At 38.9% G+C, this 18,808-nt stretch overlaps 1 protein-coding gene across 2 annotated transcripts in view; it reads right to left on the minus strand.

Moving 5' to 3' along the window:
- RIN2 (Ras and Rab interactor 2) overlaps positions 1 to 18,808 on the minus strand; it is a 109,900-nt gene that overhangs the window by 13,323 nt on the left and 77,769 nt on the right. For both annotated transcript variants that reach the window (XM_072409410.1, XM_072409412.1), the window contains exons 7-8: positions 11,422 to 11,513; positions 6,977 to 8,071 (exon numbers count right to left, since the gene is read on the minus strand). In XM_072409410.1, the coding sequence (XP_072265511.1) occupies positions 6,977 to 8,071; positions 11,422 to 11,513 (1,187 nt within the window). The remainder of the gene's footprint in view (positions 1 to 6,976; positions 8,072 to 11,421; positions 11,514 to 18,808) is intronic.

Genomic DNA, 18,808 nt, shown 5'->3' on the forward strand with positions numbered 1-18,808 from the left:
TGAGATGATTCCAGATGAGAGATCTGTCATGCTAAGTTGTTAAAAATTGTATTTTCTAGTATGTAATGAGCTAATGACTTTTGATTTCTGATATATAATTGCTAATTTAGCAATTCTAAAGATAGACAGCTCATTTTTGTACATTAAAAATCCTGCTACAATGTACTTGCCTGTGAACATGACAACACAAAGTAAGAAGGAACATTTGTAACAAGTACAAGTATTTGGAACTAGAAGCCAATGCAATGCATTCTTCACCCACTCATCAGTAAGTATGAGCTCCTTGACATTCATCATACACCCTTCATCCTACCTAACCCCTCCTAGAATAAACTTTGTGCGGGTGAAGATATCTGAACTTGTGAAGGCACGCTCATGGAAATGAATGTTCATTGAACAATATGGCCGTACACAGGTCATTGATTATTAATAAAATCAGTGCTCCTGCTGGACAAAAGCAGATAGAGAATACTGGATAAAAACTTTCAAATAAACTCAAACTTTGGTAGAGATCAAATGATTGCCTATAACACTAGTAATAAGTGCTGTACATGTCTTTGTTGTAAATTAATGTACAAAATTTTAACAGATCTGAATGGCTACTAAATTATTCCAGCTACAGATGGGACTCTGGACTGCTATAATTTATTAATTATGCACAATCAAATGACATTTAGGTTCGGTATGTGTTAAAATGTAATTAGAATATCTTGGGTGGGAACAGAAAAATGAATATACAGCAGCTCATAGAGATCGCTTGTTTGGGCAGAACACTGGGACACACAATGAAAATGCAAATATTGCTGCTATGAGCTCACAACATACATTTTCATTGGCAAACTTCATAAATATTAACAGTTTGTAAATTATTTTCATTTATTTTGACTTTTTGTCAGCTATTTAAAACAGCTGTGAATATCTTCATTTATGTCAATAATATACTAAAACAGAATGGAGATTTTTTTTTACACTTCATATTTCTGGCCTCAAAGATATCTTCCAGTGCTGCCACATAACTATTTATGGACTGGAAAAGCCCGAGTCCTTTTGTGTTCTACTTGATTCAGTTGCCAGGCACATAACTGTAAAGATTTATGGCTCACATTCTTCAACATGGAATATCGATCTCATTCTAGGTGCCAATGAAAATAGCAAAATAAGCCAAATTTAAATTACAAATCTGTGCATCCTGTAAATCATCAAATCCCAACTTTTTGTTAAGAAGTATAACACTTAGCAAATAAAATATGTGTTTAACATAGCACTTAATACAGCATTAGGAGGCTGGTTAATGTGGTTGATAACCCGTATTATACATGGCAAGTAAGTGACCACAATGCTTGATCTCTGTGTAATCCAATAATAATGCTTAATCTCCAAATAACTTTGTTCATGCAAGACTCCTATACGTGTGCTAAGCATCATATTGGGCCATTGTCAGCCTAATCTTTCAATGATCACATTGTATATGGGTTATGCCCAACTTTGGAAAACAAATCTGGTGAAATAGTTAGTTTTGCCATTACTGAAGAATCACTTTGTATATGGAAATGTTTGATCCTATGTATTTGCCTCTATTAGGTGTCCGCTCAGAGTCAACAAAGATCTGCAATGTCGACAGAACTGGAAGACACACGGGCTACCAACAGGAAATCTGCTGAAATCTGAGGTGAAAAGGGAATCTTGCTGAAAGATCTTTTATATTTAGCATTTTTGGGAGTGTTGGATACCGGCTTTCCCTGCTGCATGCTTAGGTTCTATCCGACAACCCCTATGTCACTTAACAGTAGTGACCTAGGGTCAGAGGAAAGGACCAGAGTACAACGAGGATCAGACGATCTATTACAAATAGTACTAAATGTATAAGTTAATCAGCAGGGTTCTCTCTTCCACATGGCAGGTTTCACGATGTAGGTATTAGAATAGGTAAGTATTGCTGTTTTCTTCATATGGAGCTGGTGGATTCAGTTTTTAACAGAGTTGCTTTGTAGTGACCCTTTGAACAACCCCCATCTTGCCGAAGCGTTTTCTGCATGCTCTGTATACAACATGAATGAAAAAATGTTGCAGAAGTGCTAAAACACCTGTCAGGTTTTGTTACCTGCAAATACTTGTATGTTTAAAATGACTAAAATAGAACAAAGCTCATTAAATTGAATATCTGTGTGAACATGCACTGCATAAATTAAACCCATCACGGCTAAGACAATAAAACTTAATATGATAGTTCTGTGGGAGCTGATCTAAGATGTGACAATAGGGAAAAACTACTCCTACCCACAGGTAATATTACAAACAAATTATTTTTAGATATTCATTAGAAAAGTTGCTTAAGGGGATATTAAGCTATAAATACCCATATTGTCATATTGTTTCTCTAGTCTGTTTACCTTCTGAGGAAATTCATCTCCTCCGCAATTCAGCCCACATCAATGGTGAAACCTTTTCATGCCAAACCACAACTAGGTTTCAAGTATTAGTCACAAGTTTCTGTCTACGTTATTGAGCAATAGTGGCAGACAGGTTATATCACGACCTTCACATTATAAAGTAAATATGGATGAGAAGAGCTACAAATAAGATAAATGTTAGAACTTTGTCATGGCCCATCTACTATTATATTATGTATCTTGTATGCTACCCCCATCATCCCCAATAAGCTGCACTTTACAGCTTAAATGTTGCTTTACAAATTGCAATAAAGGCAATTGCAGAAGGGAAAAGATTGCACAAAATAAAAACATTATATATCACTGTAATAGGATTGCTTATAAATAAACAGTCACTGGGTAAACGAGTCAGAGATAATAGGAAGAATAATAATTCTTAATGAAAGGATGGACGCTTTTTGTCAATCACACTAGCTGGATGGAGAAGTGCATAAAAAATGAGTGTAATAATAATGAATGGAGACATTTGTACCATAAACAGTATCATTCTTCATCATAAGAGCAATGTGTTTGCTTGCAATGTACAAAGAAACTAGTATCGATTTAATATGTAAAGGAAATATGGATTAAAACAAAGAATGAAAAGAAAGCCAGGGTGTTTCTAATGCGGTGAGTTATATTGAATAAACAATTCAAAAAAGTTGTGCATATAGTTGCAATATTCACAAAGATGTTGGTCTTCCCCACTGTAGAGGAAATGTAAAGTAGTAACACAATGCCCCCAGTCTGTGCAAGGACCTCACCCTGATGCCCATACATTATTGCTGTCTGGGTCCCTACTACAACCCCTGCAAAGTCATGAGAACTTGATACCAATACTAAATTATACTGACAATTTTACTCCCGGTGGCATGCCCCCTTTCTCCATGTCATAACATGTTGACCTCATTAATGGCTATTCTGGCCTACTCAACCCTGGGAAGGCTGACCCCCTCTCCTCATGGCTTTGTCTGATAAAAATGCACTTTCCTTCAACACATTATCATATACTACTAAAAACAGCAGATATATTGTCGGTGTGAATAAGCCTAATAGTGATAATAGGGGACACCCGTCACCTTATTTAACACATCACCATTGTAGGAACTTTTTTTTGTATATATTGAATGAAAAAAATATACTATACATACATAAAATGAGTGATTGTTCTACAGATTAACAAAAGAAAGGAAAGCTATATCAGCCACTGTAACTGGCCATATTCCAAGCTTTTCTTTCTATTGCAAATTAGAAAATTATTGTTTTTCAACACTTGATAGAGGAGACTTGCTAATGCCCGTGCATGCAAGCAGTGCCAGGAATAGCTGCCCACAGAAACCCGTAGGTGGGACAGATACCTGTGAGAGTTATTCATGTCTTGGATGGTGGATAAAGGGGAAAACACTTTCTCATAGACAGCAAACAAATGTCATAGCTGGCAACTTTCTCTGAATGCTGCCACTCCTCTCCACAAAGAAACAAGTTTAGGCAACCTCCAGCTTTACTGCTGTTGTGGAATTATACATTATACCGTGAAATGATCGGATGTCCAACACTGGAAGCTTGGACCCAAAAGGTTCAATTGCAAACTTTAGAGGTTTAGCTAAAATCCCTGGCGGTTAATTTTCCTCTTGGAAAATTCCCTGGAGAGGTAACAGAAAGTTCAAGAAAGTCTCTCAATGAAAGGTGAAATCCTTGCTTATACAATTGTCCCCAAACAGATGTCTCTTTTGGAAGACGTCCCCTCACCTCTTGTTTTCATATTGATCACCAATCAGAAGCAACATGTTCGGGCAATGGGAACACATGCAGAAATAAAAATAACCTTTCCCCACTCTATGCAATACTAAAATATATACCTAAAGAACAACATTAGAAGGGGACAAATTTAGGCTGAAATATCCTTTCGTCTTTAGGGGGGCAATGGGCTCCACAATCAGTGAAACTGCCCCTGTTGGAGGATATCTATATTCTGCACCACCACTTGGAGCGAACATTTTTATACACTGGGGGGGTTTCTGTGGAGTTTGAGAGAAGACCTTTAGGCTTTTCATTTTAGCCTGGACTAGAGTCTATTACTTTTATACTGTTGTCCTGCAACTTCACATTGGGGTTGATTTACTAATGGAATATGTGGAATTCACCTAGCAAAGTCCCCATGCAAATGAAACTCCCTTTGCAAAGAATACCCAATCATATGCAAGGAAATCTAAAAAAATATTTATGCAAAGCCACAATTGGATGGCTTAAATCAGAAAAGCTCAACCTCATTCAATAAACATGAAGAATTAGACTTGGCATGGGTACTTTGTTGTAATGGGAACTCTCCCCAATGGGAATACAGATGATAGGAAGCATTTGACTTTAATGACGCTTTGCTGATAACCCTAAAACTAACACTGCAAACACTGTCAGTATGTACAGTTAATTCACTATATATAGTAACTGTTTTCAGTGCAGACACATCTACAAGTTCTAGAGTTCCTAATAGCTGAGCTAAGTTTAGACTTACATATCACTAGTGCTCAAGGACTAGCACTCTGGCCTTGCAACACTAGGGTTTCAGGTTTAAATCTCATTCAAAACACTTTCTGCATGGAGTTTGCAAGTTCCCTTGGGCATTCTAGTTTCCTCCCACATGCCAAAAACATACTGAATAGGTTAAGTGGCTTTGCCAAAAAATGTGGCCTTGTTATTGAGATAAGACTAAGGACATTGAATTCTGATCTTCTCCGAGAGATAGTTAGTGACATGCTTATGGAGTCTATAAAACACTGCAAAAAATGTGTGATAAAAATGCATAAATAAATATTACAGAAAGGACCGGGGCAATTAATTCAAACCCATAAACCTGCAAGCTGGTTTACATATACAGGTTACACACGTTTCCACTTTATACTTGACATTGATTTTTATGGCCCCTGCTTCTATACCGGAATGTTGGGTCAATAAGACGTTGATAGTTTTAAGCTTACTGTCAGTGACTGCCTCCCCCCACCATCTTCATCACATTTCTTTTGGATCATCACTTTGACCTGCTTGTTTTACTGGCCCATAAGACTGTGCATGAGCAGTAAGGGGCGGACAGGCTCCAACAGGAAGTGCTTGAGTGTTACTAATCAAAACAGTCTCTCATGTGTTCATGACATTCTCTGAAATACTCATCAGAAGGTACTCATAGCCAGGAGGAAACTTTCCAACCTTGCTATGCTCAAATGTGTATTAATGTTACGGCAAATGCCTGATCCAGTACTGTATAAGGGATGATTGCTCTTGCAGAAATGTATTCTTCATAAACAAGCCCATCTAGACAAAAATATGGGAGCTGCCACCTTTATATACTTATTCATGTTTAATATCCTATGCAAACCATGCCGTCTCCAGTTACGTGTGCAGGTACCCTAATACAAGTAGTATAGATTGGGGGGCGATAGCTGAAAATAAACCCCTTTTTCTGTTTCATCATATTGAGTCTGTTGACATCTCACTGTTGTCCCGGATAAAAACACAGTTTATGCAGCTGAGGAGTTAGGACCATGTATAAGCAGGCATGTGAAGACTAGCAGAAAACTATTTTAATTAGTGTTGCTGGTGCCAAGCCAGGGAACGCATTATCCTGAGTTTTTATTTCCACATGAAAACCTGGATTCAAAGATGGGAGTAGCTTGGCTGGGCACCTTTTTTGGCTAAAAAAAAAATAACAAGGAAAAAGAGGTGGGATCAAGGATCAGAATATCCTGAGGGTAGCAAACACTGACTGAGACTGGTGAAAGTTAACCTCTGAACTGCCCATATAGATTTTAACACAACTTCACAATATACAATTCGCTTGATTTAAAAAACTCTAGCTAGGGCCAACTGCTCTGCACACACAACAATAAAAACAAATAATTTCAAAAGTCATTAAAACATCACTTTTACTCTGGCTGCATTATGCGCTATGTATATAACTCTGATACATTCTGCAATGGCTTATGAAGGTCATTTAACCAAAAAGCCAGAGACTTATGATTAGCTAAGTCAATGATCACGTGCAACCACAGTGAGAATACAGCAACATCAACAGTACAGAGTATCCAAGCCGGGGCAAGAAAATCATCAGTCAGTTTCCCCGGAAAAATATTACACAAAACACAATAAGCATGTTCTATTATCTCATTAAAGCTGGCCCTGTACTATCTTTATATATCTCAGTCAATGCCTTTAATGAATAAATACAAGATATCTGGGCCTGTGTATAAGAGAGCTGCACTGACATCACGTAAAAGACAAACAGAGGGCACATCATACACATGCCTGGAATAACTCTTCTGTAAAGTGATAACAGATTCACTCAGGCCAACATTCAATAATAATGTAAATATAGTTGTAAGTAGTAATTATAGTAGTAAGTATAAATGTAAGTTTTAGGATAGGCTAAGAAAAAATAAAACTGCATGTATAGGGTAAATGAGTTCCAGAACAAAGCTTTTATGTGACTTTAGGCTGTTGTATAATCAGTACCTGCTGTGGAGTGGCTGCTATAGAAGACTGGAAACGTTTCTTACCTATCTGATCTTCTGGAATCAGGGATTCGATCGGTGGGTCCAGTTCAGAGCTCTGTGACAAATAATTTTTGACTTGTGTCATGAACTGTCGGATGGTGTGTAACATATCTGTGCTAGAGACGTGGCAGTCCTTGTTTTCTTGCAGAAAGCTAATATAATCCTGCACAAGGCATCCAAAATAAGTCCGCTTGTCCCGGGACATGGCTGCAATTTTTTTCACCATCTTTTTCTCCGGAGTGACCAAGGAATTGAAGACCCCGCTCACTTTGCGAAGGTGAGTTTTCATTAATTTAGACAGACCCAAAGAACTCCCCCTTTTTTTCCGAGATTTTACAGGTGGTGCCATGCTCTCTTGGTCGCTTTCTTCCTCACAATCCTCCAAGCTGTCACCTTCATAAAATGGGGGCACCATACGGTCATACTCGAAGGAGTCCGATGATGACGTTGAGATGCTCATGTCACTCAAACGCTGCACACGTAGTGTGCCAGATGAGTTGCAGTTCTGACTTAAAGTAATATTCTGCATGGTCTTCTGTGGAGGTGATTCTTCAGGCTGAGAGTCAAACGAGGACCTGCAGGAGCTGCTCAATGATGGCGTTTGGTCGTTGCTTTGCCACCTGTTGATGGTGGCCTGCTTCTTTAGGCGAGGAGGAGGGACCGGGGTGGTAGTTTTAGAAGGGGAGTCTAAGTTTATGATCCTGTTATTAATAAGTGTTTCTGGCATGCTTGGCTCTGACTGCACAGCTCTGGACAGCTGAAGGCTTGTGCGATGACTGTTAATGGAAGGGGGAGGAGGCCTGGGAGGTGGTGATCTTGTCTTCTCTATGCCATTTGCTTCATGGGCTTTGCTGTTCTCCCTCTTTAAACTTCCCCCTGAGTCTTGGCTGTGCACTTTTAAGAAAAGAGGATTAATGAAACACAGAGCTCCGTTGGTCTGGCTGCATTCCAATTCTGAGGGCGTTCTGGTGCGGAGAGAATGCACTCCGTTTATAAGAGGTAGATGATGAGACTCCCTCTTGACGTAGCCTTGTGGGAGAGGCTTGGGAAAAGCTGGAGAATATTTTGGTTTTATGTTTACAGAAGACTTCCAAAAGTCTGCAAAATGTAACATAAAAAAGAAATCTTAGAATCACTGTGTGAAAACACTTGAGCCTACTGAAAACACTAAATAACACAAATGATTTACAGAATCAATGCCTTTGAAAAGTTAATAAGTAACAACTAACAAAACTTTAAAAATAAAGAAATGTAACACATATGTAAGTGATTAATGGTATTAAATAGAGCAAACAAAAAAATACAAAAATTATAAACTGTGTTAGCAATATTGCTGAAGAAGTCAAAATACAAATCAACAAATATGCAGCCTATTTTAAGAGTTACTAAGATTACATCAGCATCACTGGAAACATGACAGATAAATGCAGTATAGACATGTATAGGTTCTGTTCGCATGGCTCCAGCTCTATGTATGCTGGTAAAATTGCATTATCACAGTATAGGAAGTTGCTATATAGGTAATCTGTAGTCTTTTAATATTATTTTAACTTTTTTTGAAAAATGTAATTAAACTTAATAAATCAATTACATAAGTTCTGAGTTCAACCAATCAGGCATATGGTGGGCTGAATCAAAAAACAATAGCATGCCTGTAGGCCTAACTTTTCCTAACCAAGCTAAACCAGTCCTGGTCCCCACCCCATGGAGAAGATGTAATTGACCAGGATGGGGTTCATTGGCTGATCAGCTTTATTTTCCAAAGTTTACTAACAGCATTGATCTTCCATATACACAAAGATGAGCCAGGTGACAACCCACTGAATGGGAAACCGAGCCAAGATAATCTTTGTACCTTGTGTCACTTTGCTCCACAGCATGCACCAATGTTTTTTCAATGTTGCATTACCCACCACTGCATTAGTGCAATAGGGTGCCATTTAAAACAAATGACACTGCAGTACATAGACCTGAATGGGTCCTGAATTTTCATATCCAAAAATAAAAATTTGTGTTCTTAATTTTGAGTAGAGTGTTTTTTTATTCCTTGAGGCAGACAAGGAAGTAAGTGGAATTCTCTTCAAAGTGACAGAAAAGCTCCTATTGGTGAACAGAAAATGTTGCTCCATTGAGCCATTCTACTTCACCTTTAGCTCCAGTAACAAATAGAAAATTTTAGATTTCCCACCACTAACAATGGTCACCTATATAAATAAAAATGATTAATCTCCCCAGCATGAACACAGAAAACAATAAAAACCTGAAAAAAGTTACATATAACCTCACACACAGTAATATCACACACTGTAACCTCCGGTGCTCTCTATTAGTGCTGCACTTTTATCATTTATATTTCCCTGGAGACTACCGAACCCCATCCATCAATGCAATGGACAAGGGTAGAGAGCAAGTTCCTGATAGTCCCATCCTGTTTTCCTGATATAGAAGGGTGAATGAGTTTTATGGTCCTAGAACTGGAAGCGTCACTTCCAGAATCACAAGATATAAAGGAAATCTAATGGCTGGAAAGCTGCAATACATTAAGCTTTTTTATGATTTAGCTATGGGTTAACTCTTGAACATTTAAGTCTATTTATATATTCAGTAAAGTCCACAAACATTCTCTCATTTCCATACATTTTCAGTTTCAACACTATTTCTCTATACACAGAGTACAAAGCGTGACTAACACACTAATGTCTTTTGCGTACTGATTTAGAATTAATGTATGTTCTTTTGCACAGAGAGACATTTTTGCAAAAAGAGCATGCAAGGCAAAAGAGCTGAAAGATTCTCTTTTTTTCTCCCACTCAGTGAGCCGCTGCCCAGATCATCAGCTGCTTCTTTTTTTTCATGTCCACTTAGCGCCTGTAAACACACAGCTGCACGAGTTGGGATTGCAAAACTTGGATTTGTGCATAGTGCGTGTTAAGAAAAATGACAAGCTCTGTGCTTTTCAAGATTACAACAATGAGTAACAGGAAACTCTGGTAATAAGTCTAACATATGTCTGCCCTACTTGTCGGAGGCCCAAGACAGTACTAGCATCGCAGAAAAGACGAGCCAATGTGTTTATGTGAAATAGTCCAAGTAGGTTGACAGAAAATCTGTTTTTTTTGTGGAATTCCAAAGCTTGTGTGATTAAATTTAGCTTCAAAATGATGAAAGAAGCACTATGCACATTATGCCTTTAAGAGGATCTTTCAAATATGTTTCAGTTAAAAGGTAAAAAAGAAAACTGATAAAAAATATCATTTTAAAAAAGTACTCTTACACCGCTGGATTCTGATCATTTTCTGTAGGCACAAGTGACATCACTAGGCCTCCAACATGGGATCCTGGAAATGCTGCGGATCCCAGATCTAGCTCCAGCACTGTGCAGGTGCACTTGAGGTATATGAAATTTCCAACTTCCCATCTACATCATACTCATAATAGTGAACACTCTGTATTCTAAGCTATGAAAGCTATTTTGTTAATAATTCTTCCAATTATTTTTTATCTCAACTGATCTTTCTTTTTAAAAAGTGGAACAAAAGTTCTGGAGCTGGACATGAACTCTCGCGCCCAAGTGTTGAATTTACGTCATCCCGGCCTGGCCAGATAAGATGGCCAATGATCAAACTCCAAAAAAAGGAGCAACATCGCCTGTCCCTTCTGCAATAAAGGATCTGCCTGGCTGCAATGTTTTATTTTTAGCACATAGTTCACCTTTATTATTACAAGATAAGCTGTATTTTTTTCCTCCCCTTAACTATTGTGTATAGGAATATTTTACTGCCTGGTTTTCCTTTGGCTCGGCAGAGTGGTGCAGATATTTCACAGTCCTCCTAGTTAGCAAAGTATATATTGTATAAAGTGTATATTCCTCTTGTTGTGGCTATCTGTATATCAAGCAGTATCATCAACAAGCCTACTACATCAGTGGTCCCCAGCCTTTTGCAGGTCGCACATCACTGAATCTACAGCACGGTCCAGAGTCTTGTGTCACTCAAAGGGGAAGAGACTTCTCCCTAAATGATGTCCAGAGACACAACCCGCCCACCGCCCTGAGCCTACGATCTATACGGTAGATATGGTCCGTGGCTCTGGCCGGTGCGCCCCCCAGCTAGGTCCTTTTCCTGACCCCGGGGGTTGGGGACCTCTGTACTACATTACTTCTGTGTAAGATCCACCCAGTGCTTTCCCCAGTCTTTCTTAGCTGGGCGCACCACCTGGCAAATTTTAGTAACCACCCAACAACAGCTGTTTAAACAACCCAAAAAGCTGTGTAAAAATACAGGGACCACCACCTGCATACAGCTTCTTCAACAAATATTAACACTAGTAAGATAATTTAGATTGCAGTAAATGTGTAGAGTAGAAAAATGTTAAGGTTACCACTAAAGAAGAGGGATTGAGAAAGGAGTCTACCCAAGGGCTAGGTAAAGCTCTTTTTTTTTACTCACCGATTCCCAGTTGGGAAATCTCTTCTAGTTCAGCCTCAGACTTCGCTGTAGCAATAGCATGCGGCAACTTCAAGGTGAATGGCAGAACATCCCTTAAGGTAAAACAAACATCAATAAATTACTGTCTTCATACAAATGGAAAGAAGGTATAAAATGACACAAGAACATTTTTTGGAATTTCATTAAGTATTCCGCAGCAGTTTTCTGTCCTTAGCCTGAAGGTGGTGATATTGCTATGGAGAGTCTATGGAATTGTGTGTATTTAGGAACAGAATGAAATGCCACAAGTACAAAGTATAGCAATACAGGTACAGACATTTGACCTACATATGAATTTATTCAATTTTTAATTGTGCACTCCAGGCTAATGTAAAACAGGTATGGGTCAGCAGGAAGAACCATTGACTGCAGCAGGACACGGATAAATCAAGGGATATATCAGACACCTACAGACAGGGTATTCTTGTTAAACAAAAAAAAGATAAACTATAAAAGAATATAGGAAGCCCAATAAACAAACCCTCCCCTATGTATACCACCATAAATCCAATGCCATAATATATATATGGGAAACATTAATTTCTCTCTCTTTTAGGTTACATCAGCGGTAATGTTTGCTCTTCAGGGTTCTCATTTATCTAGGTCATGGTATACCTTGCAGTGATCATTTATAGGTAAACTGTAATGTACTCATCCAAGTGGTTCGTAAAAAAAAAAAGCAGCCAGGAGCCCATTTATAGCAACACAGGTAACCCAGTCACTATGGAATGTGTCAAAGGAGGTGATGATTTGCCCAAGAGGATGATGGGAGGTGTGAAAGTCTCTGTTTTAATTACATCATCAAATTAAGTGGCAAGCAATGTGGTGCCATAAAGTTTTGGAATGTGAATCATTCAGGTATCAGTGCTGGAGGTGTAAATGGTTGTGGGTGGGTGATTGATGGTGTCTAAGACCCCCAACCTCTTTTAGCAGTTTATTGTTTTAGTATGACTGAGGTGACCTATTTCAGTCCTCTTTGTCTAGAAAAAAAAAAAAACACTTTCTTTTGAGGACAGTGAGTATTTTTTTTTCAATATGATAAAGCTTGGGCAGCAGGAAATACTTTTTTATAACATATAAACGTTTTCCATGACAAAGAAATCAAAGATAAAACAAAATCCCTAAATTATTCTTCAGGTTTTCTTTATTTTATGGAGAAAGCATCCTATAAGCAGTCAGGACAAAGGATGCAGAACAAAGATCACATGCAACTAACCTCAAAAAGCTTTGTCTCCCTTGCAGGATTGAGCTGTGTTTAAACACAGCTTGAAGAAAAGTTTATTTGAGGTTACCTAGGAAGTATAGGCCAAAATCCCATTGTATACAGCAGCCTGGAAAACATCCAATAGCTTAGAGGGGAAAAAAGTTCTATGTGAATGGATAGCATGTGATTTTGATGTGAAATGAATGTGACTGTGAGAGCCAGGATGTATAGTTTTTTTAGTAAAATTGTATCTGCAAAGTAAAAGAACAAATGACTTTACAAGGACAGCTCCAGATTTTAGTATCTGTCCTTGGAACACTTCTGATATAGCAATATTGCCCATATGAACATTATAGCAAGTATTCTTACAACTTATCTTTCTCTTAAAATATAAGGAGACTTCTCCATTACATTGACATGGGGGAATTGCATAATGCTCAATAGCATAATATAGACACCCAGTAAACTCGGTAGAGTTTGTGTGTGTACCTATATATATGTATATATTGTAATTGTAGGTTTATTGTAGCTGTGAGAGACAGAATAACAACAAAAGAACCCTCAAAAACCCAGCGTTCAAAAGTCAGAGCTTGATGTGCATTGTAATGAGTGAAATAAGTATAAAGGAATGTTGCCTATGACCCCAAGAACACCATCCCCACCGTCAAACATGAAGGAGAACGCATTACGCTTTTGGGGGTGTTTTTCTGCTAAGGGGACAGGACACCTTCACCGCATCGAAGGGATATTGGACGGGGCTATGAACCCTCAAATCTTGGGTGAGCACCTTCTTTCCTCAGCCAAGGCATTGAAAATGGGTCATGGATGGGCATTCCAGCATGACAATGACCCAAAACACATGGCCAAGGTAACAAAGGAGTGGCTCAAGAAGAAGCACATAAAGGTCCAGGAGTGGCCTGGCTAGTCTCCAGACCTTAATCCCATAGAAAATCTGTGAAGGGAGCTGAAGGTTCGAGTTGCCAAACATCAGCCTTGAAACCTTACTGACTTGGAGAGGATCTGCAAAGGAGAAGAGTGGGACAAAATCCCTCCCGGGTTGTGTGCAAAGCTGGTGGCCAACTACAAGAAACATCTGACCTCTGTGATTGCCAACAAGGGGTTTGCCACCAAGTAGTCATCTTTTGCGAAGGGATCAAATAGTTATTTCACTCATTACAATGCACATCAAGCTCTGACAATTGAGCACTGGGTTTTTAAGGGTTCTTTTGTTGTTATTGTGTCTCTCATAGCTACAATAAATCTACCATTACAATTATAGACTGGTCATTTCTTTGTCAGAGGGCAAACGTACAAAATCAGCAGGGGATCAAATACTTCTTTCCCTCACTGTATTTGAGGGAAATCCGATTAATGGAATGTCATCAATTTGTAAGAAACTCATGGTAATACTATAAGTGATTTGTTATCCACTCAGTGGACTTATCACAATGTTGTCCCTGAATGTAAAAAGGGGCAACTCATGTGAAGAGCACAAAAGTGTAAAACTTTCCATATTATGGTATTTGAATTACCAATTTTTCATAAGTTATTGGGTTGTTCACATTTCTTTTTGCTCAAATGACCATTTTTCCCCCAATTCAATATTACACAATATTAGGACCCTGCCCAAATACAGGTAGTCCTCGGGTTACATACGAGATAGGAACTGTAGGCTTGTTCTAAGTTGAATTTGTATGCAAGTCAGAGCAGGTACATTATTTTAATAAATGTAACTAGGACAGATGTTTGTCTCAACGTATTATTAGGCAGCATGGTGTCAGTTATAGAATCCTCACTGTGAGTTAATCACAAACAAAGCAAGGGAAAACAAATCTTTATGTAGCCCAGACATGCATTACCTTCTGGAGCAAGCTGTGCTTTGATTTGCAAAAAGAAACAAATGCAGAGTTTGTCGTGGTCACTAAAGAGTTGCAAGAGCTTAAAGAAGAGCTCAGTCCTTAAGATCACCCACAACCTCAGCTGTGTATAGCAAAATAATTCTTCTGCAAGTCATGCAACCCCCCCCCCCCCCATTATCAAGCCTTTATCCTGCACACGAGCGAGCAGGAAAGCCCTCTCATATCTAGGAGTCGTACATGTGTCGGATGTCCTTAACTCTGGGACTATCTGTAATTGAACTTGAAGCGTGAATGTGTTGACATTATGTATGTACTTACATATCTTTCCTTGATAAAGATAAAAATGAACACCAGTATTTAGGCATTTTATACACCACGCTCCATTGGGTTTTCAATGAACCATGCATGTGTGCCTAATGCAGAAAATCAGTTTCCTGCACGAGTTGGTAAAGGTGCAATTAATAAAATACAGAACAATTTCAAAAGAGTTTTAATGGAACACAAGTTGCCCTAAATTAGATCTGTATAAACTTGGCTGTATTCTTTGCTATGCTATGGAATATAAGTTCAAGGGGAACTTGCTTACTTGTTTTCCAAACTCAGACTAATATATTAACAACCGCTTCCTGACAGATGACAGAACAGTTCAATGAGTTTTGTTGTGTGATTCATTGTTCCGCTGGCCTTCTACAAACTATGATCCAGCTTCTGTTTTGTTTATAAATCTGGGCAAGGGAAAAGTCCCTTGAGAAGTGGAAAATGAGATCACGTTGCATCCAGCAGTGGCACAAACCTATCATTAGCCTGCTCAGTCCTGAGAGTATTCAGGAGCATTGGGTGCAGATGACCCCAAGTCGCTTCCTTTAATAGGAGCCGGTATTATTACATCTTTCCTTGGTCTGCTGCCCAGAATACCATTATCCTCACTGACCCGATGAGCATATCACCAACATTCCTTATTACTGGGTCTTTCCACACACTCCTCTAACAATGCTTCTACTTTACGGCTGAGACCACAGATTTATATAATAACAATAAAATCACCAACAAATTTTAAACAAAACATTTCAAATTAGTAAACTGGAAGTTCAAGATTAACACTGCAAAAGGGTAGACACCAGCAATAAAAAAAGGCTTCTCAGAGGTAATTACAAATCCACAATTCACAATGCATGTTTACAACTATGGTACTCTGCCTACACCTCGAATTTCATTTTGAACGCAGAATAATTAAGATGCCTTGTATGTAAAATTATATCTTTAGAGCCCTGATGTGGTGCTTTGTTGTTCCGAGGTTCCCCTGCTGAATTCTCCACATTTCTGATCCTAAAGGCTGACAGTGTGTCACATGTGCAAAGAGATTGCCAAAGCACAAATAGATGAAAAACACAAAGAGAGAAATTGGGAAAATCTGGGAAGTGAATCTTGTGTGGTAAGTATAACTTTACAGATACAAAACCCTATTCACTTAAGCTGCATACACAATATTTGTCGTTGGAAAAGATCTTTCACAATCCTTTCCAGCGACAAAGGACTGCACAATGCCTGAACAACGCTGTACATACAGCACCATTCTGCTCTATGAAGAGAGGAAGGGGAGCGATGGAGCGGCACCATGTTGCGCGCTCTCCCCCTTCCCCTGCATTAGGATCGTTTGTTATCCATTGTCCATAGGTCAGCCAGGACGGTAGGTAATCCGGATGATGGACGACGGGCGCTGTACACACGCCAGATTCTCATCCGATATCCGCCCTGAGCCAATTATCGAGCAACAACCATTGGACGTGTGTACGTAGCTTAAGAGGTATCATTGTTAAAGCACATTTTTTAAATTACCTTATAATAATGTGATGAAATTATTATTTTTTTTTGTTGTCTTGCCGCCCCCCCCCCCCCCCCCTTCCTGGTCAGATTACAATTCAACTTCCTCCAAGAGATATAATTATACCATCAATATACAATCATTACATAAAGCCAATCATCAGTGATAAACTCATATAACAGAATGAGACAAGAAGCCATACTACTACGTAGATCTGGGTTAACAATATTGGCACTATAATTGATTGCATTTAATTCAAACACATGAGACAGATTTCAGACTTGTTGCATTCTGCTGTATATGATAATATGGCTACTATCAATATAATTATATGACAGGTTCAAGGATAAATGTATGCCACCGAATAAGTACAGGACTTGGGTTTATTAACCCAACAAAACTAGACAAAATTATAAATCAGCAGTTATGCAGAATACAGCTACAAAGCTATAGTGACTTTAAAAGGTTTGTATTTGTCTACTGTTCAAATTTTTGCCTTTATACATAGATGAAACCTGGCCATTCCATTGCAGGATCTCCTTGTATAATGAGTCTTCCCAAATAATGAACCTACTGTTATGAAGAAGGAGGACTATGTAACTTTTATGTTGGTTTTTGGTAAAGCTTGAAGAGAACATCATGGCTACCACTTCAACAACAAGAACCATCCCATCCCAGTGCAGTCACATACCATGCAAATATGCCGGGCCAATACTTGACAAGCAAAGACCTGATTTATTAAAGCTTTCTTCAGTAAAACTGAATAATCTAGAAAACCTGGAAAAGATTTCTTTCTTCATTTGCTGTTTGGTAGCAAATGTTTTCAATTCTGGAGCAGATTCATTCCAGGTTTGCTGGATCACTCAGCTTCACTGAGTGTATCCTCTCCAGCCTTGAAGAGCTTTAATAGATCAGGCCCAAAGTGTCTGCCTTCTGCTTTTACAGCTACCTGCCAAAACAATGTGGATATCCCTCTTCTCTTTTTAGAACCTTGACTGGTGGACTGTAAAGTTCTATCACGGTTCTGCCAGTGGTCATCAATCCAACAGCTCAAGGGATGATGGACACTTGTGTGGAGTAGCCCACAATTACCACACTGAATTGAGTAAAGCTACGTACACACGTCAGATTTTTATCGCCCGATAATCGGCATCGGCCAATTATCGGGCAAAAATCTGCCGTGTGTACAGTCGGTGTCGTCCATCGTCCGGACGACCGACCTGCCGGATCCACGGACGATGGACGACAGCCGATCGTAATGAAAGTGAAGGGGAGAGCGCGCAGCAGGGTGCCGCTCCGTCGCTCTCCCCCTCCCCTCTCCATAGAGCATGAACGGTACTGTATGTACAGCACCGTTCATGCATCGTGCACTCCCTTGTCGTTGGAAAGGATCGTGAAAGATCCTTTCCAACGACAAAAATTGGCAGTGTGTACGCAGCTTTAGATCATCAAATCATCTGTCAAATCATCGGTCATGTGCCTTCCCCTTACAGAAGCACCGATCTATCAAAATATCAAATCAATTAGGAAGAGCAGGCAACTTACCCGGGTAAGAGGCATTACCTAAGAAAACATAATGAACAACAAATGTCTCATCTGGTCATAAAGTAATCTCCAATTGTTTACAGATGGGGCGTGGTTTTTTTTAAAGCTCTCCAAGGCTGGAGTAAATACACTTTCATCAGTGAAGCTGGGTGATCCAGCAAACCTGGAATGGATTTCTTCAAAGTGATTTGCTGTTTGTTAGCAAATGTTTTGAATTATGTACCAGATCCATTCTAGATTTGCTGGATCACCCAGCTTCACCAATGAAACTGTATCTACTCCAGCCTTGAAAAGCATTAATAAATCAGGCCCATAGAATCCAATTTGCTATAAAGTGTAATAGCAGCTAATTACACCTCAAAGACCAATAGGAAGAGAAATCAGCTCAAGATCTAATATGTTCAGAATCCTGGTAATGTTAACCCAGCTATGAATTACAAGCCCCATTAGGAATGCATAGCGAGATTCTGATGTGCAGGGACAGTCCCTGTTTTCACAGACTGTTCCCTAAAAGAATGTGCTTATGTTTAATCGTTTTCATTCCCACTGACCATCTGCTTAATATTTGCTCTTTTTGCTTATGCTGCTTGTCATTTTTAATGAATTATCTGTGTTATCACAGAACAAAGCAGTGTAAAGTGCAGCTTAAAGTTACAAGCTGTCTGTGTACTTGCCCCCTCTGCTAACTAAGGAACATTTTTGTATTTATTTTCAAAAAATTAGTTAAAAAACAGAGAACAGATATGGATAAAGATATATACTTTGCAAGACCAATAGTGTTCCACAAAGCAAATTCTAATAGCAATCAAGGTAATACCGTGTTTCCCCGAAAAAAAGACACTGTCTTATATTTTTTTTGGCTCCCAAAAACACACTAGGTCTTATTTTCAGGGGATGTCTTATTTTTCCATGAAGAAG

Source organism: Pyxicephalus adspersus, chromosome 4 (genome assembly GCF_032062135.1).
Source record: "Pyxicephalus adspersus chromosome 4, UCB_Pads_2.0, whole genome shotgun sequence".
Taxonomy (NCBI): domain Eukaryota; kingdom Metazoa; phylum Chordata; class Amphibia; order Anura; family Pyxicephalidae; genus Pyxicephalus; species Pyxicephalus adspersus.